This window comes from Trichomycterus rosablanca, chromosome 16 (genome assembly GCF_030014385.1).
Source record: "Trichomycterus rosablanca isolate fTriRos1 chromosome 16, fTriRos1.hap1, whole genome shotgun sequence".
NCBI classification, from domain to species: domain Eukaryota; kingdom Metazoa; phylum Chordata; class Actinopteri; order Siluriformes; family Trichomycteridae; genus Trichomycterus; species Trichomycterus rosablanca.
The window spans coordinates 212,501-215,000 of NC_086003.1; the positions used below are offsets into that span (position 1 = coordinate 212,501).

The 2,500-nt window shown below is 42.6% G+C and overlaps 1 protein-coding gene across 1 annotated transcript in view; it reads left to right on the forward strand.

Annotated features, from left to right (window-relative positions):
- The first annotated feature begins 19 nt into the window (after window positions 1-19).
- tmprss15 (transmembrane serine protease 15) overlaps window positions 20-2,500 on the forward strand; it is a 10,053-nt gene continuing 7,572 nt past the window's right edge. The window contains exons 1-4 of the mRNA XM_063011306.1: window positions 20-140; window positions 838-977; window positions 1,318-1,385; window positions 1,833-1,975. Of these exons, the coding sequence (XP_062867376.1) occupies window positions 20-140; window positions 838-977; window positions 1,318-1,385; window positions 1,833-1,975 (472 nt within the window). The remainder of the gene's footprint in view (window positions 141-837; window positions 978-1,317; window positions 1,386-1,832; window positions 1,976-2,500) is intronic.

Sequence of the window (2,500 nt, forward strand, 5' to 3'; positions counted from 1 at the left end):
AGTGAACAGATGAGGAGCGATGTGTACCTCCAGGAAGAAGAACTGGTCCTCAGTCGAGGTTCTGATGAGCACCTTGCTTGTGGTTTTATTTATCGTGTGTGTTGGACTGATTGTTGTCTCCTGGTTTGCTCTACAACCAAGTAAGAACGTCTGAATTTCTTTTATTAATGTTATTATTTTCCTTTTGGTTGCACATTGAAGTGAAGTAAAAGCTCTATGAATGATTTACAGATGAATATCTGTAACTTTTATTAAACTTTGATTTATTTAATAACAAATAATCGTACAGATTTGATTTAACTGTATTTATAAGTAGTTTTGAACTTTTGTGCCCTCTCGTGGCCGCTGCTGGTACTGCAAACCTGTATTTTATAACGCTGCCAATATGTGATTGATCACTGATCATAATCAAACCAGGAACAAAAGCTTTCACAGCAGCCTTTAAGATCATGGAGATAAAGCTTACTTGACTGTGTACAGTGTTGCCTACAGTATCCTATATGGACATAAGTATTGGGACGCCCCTTTTAAATACTAAATTCATGTGTGAGTTTCAGTCACAGTAGTTACTAACAGGTGTAATAAATCAGTCATATAAAGGAAATGACCAGCTTTATTATATACGTTGAAGTAACAGTTTAGGGAAGGCTCTTTCCTAAATAATTTCTGATTAGCTGTTTAATATAAAGATCTTGATGTTCTCTTGGGTTGTTGAAGGTTTTGAGTTCCAGAAGTTGAATATATGACCCTCAGATCTACAGAATTTGGTACTTTTTATATTTTTTGGGTTCAGCCACACCCCGATAATCAGACCCATAATTCTTTCTCTTTCTTTAGGTAACACAGATGAAAACGGAAGCTCAGAGTCGTCTTTTAGTGGAACGCTGAAGATCGTGAGAGGAGCCACCTTCACTGAGGAGCTCAGAAACAAGAGCAGTGTGCAGTTCAAATCTCTGGCCTTCGATACTCAGCTACTGGTAAATAATTCTGCTAAATATTCTGTGTTGGGGCGCTCGGATATTAGTTTAGGACCCTGGGTGGTATCACTCCTGACCTGCTAACACACGCCCCTCCCACACATGTGCAGTATCCAACCACTTCTTTTCACCTGCCAGAGAATCCCTCCAGCCTTCCCACCCTCGGACATTAGTCAATCATGTCTGTGCAGGCGCCAGGCTGGCCGGTAGCACAGTTATGTTCCCTTTTTGAACCAGAACTTGTAAACACAGATGTGTGAGTGCTGGTGTTTCTGAGATGTAGCATAAAAATCCAGTATAATGGCGGCATGGATATTCTTACACTGACTGTTACCTCCAGGTTTCAGAAGCGTTTGGACGCAGCGCGCTGAGCCAGAACTTCAGGAGCTGCAGAGTCACTCAGTTCAGGTAACAGCAGATTAAATTATTATTATTATTATTATTAAAAATGCATTTCCTCCCAGTTTAGTCGTATCCAATTCCCAGATGGTATTCCCCCTGTACTGCTACCCCTCCACTCCTGACCAAGGAGGGTCGTAACTAACACACGCCCCCTCCGACACGTGTGCAGTATCGACCACTTCTTTTCACCTGCACCAGGGTTCATACGGAGATCCGTATCGTGCACGGAGAGTCACGCACCGATCTCAATTATCCCCCGTCTCTGTGCAGCACCATCGATCAGCCAGCAGAGGGCGTAACTGCAGCACTTATGAGGAAACCCTACAGCCTCCCTCTATTTAAATAAGCCAATCACTGTCTGTATAGGCGCCCGGCTGGCCGATAGCAGCGTATTTTACCTCTGCACTGAAATGAAGCCTCAGCACGTCCTGACCTGTGATCTGTGTGTCTCAGTCAGGGCAGCGTGCTGGTGAACTTTGATCTGATGTTCGGTGCTCAGGTGGAGGTGATGGTTGTGGAGCAGGAGCTGATCTCCTCTCTACAGGACGTTACTGCAGGAGAGCTCGTCATCAACACCAGCAGCATCCACATCACAGGTACCTCCATCACCTCCATAATCCATCTCTAGCACCTTCTCATCCACATCTTCTCTCCTCCAGTCCAGACCAGTCCAGATCGGACCAGTATTCTCCTGAACTCCTGCGTCTGTTTTCTGAAAAATTTAATGCTGATTAAAAAAATAATAAAAAATGTTGAGGTTCTTCATCATCACCAACGATTCTCTTCTGTTCTATCAGACTTTCAAACCACACAGGAACCTACACCTGAACCTACAACTAGACCTACAACACCTGAACCAGGTGAGAAACCTTGACGGCTAACCAGAGGGATGAAAATGATAATAAAAAACTGTTAAAAATATTAAATAAAAACCTGATGTAAGATTCAGTATCACATGCAACATCATCAATAACATCAAAATATTTATTATTATTATTTTACATTTATTTTCAAAAGGTGAAATCACACGAGAGCATCTCGAGTCGAGACATAGAAAAGTTCTTCTGTTCTCTTCCTCGTGAACCCTTCTGGTGTGTGTGTGGTGTGTGTGTGTGTGGTGT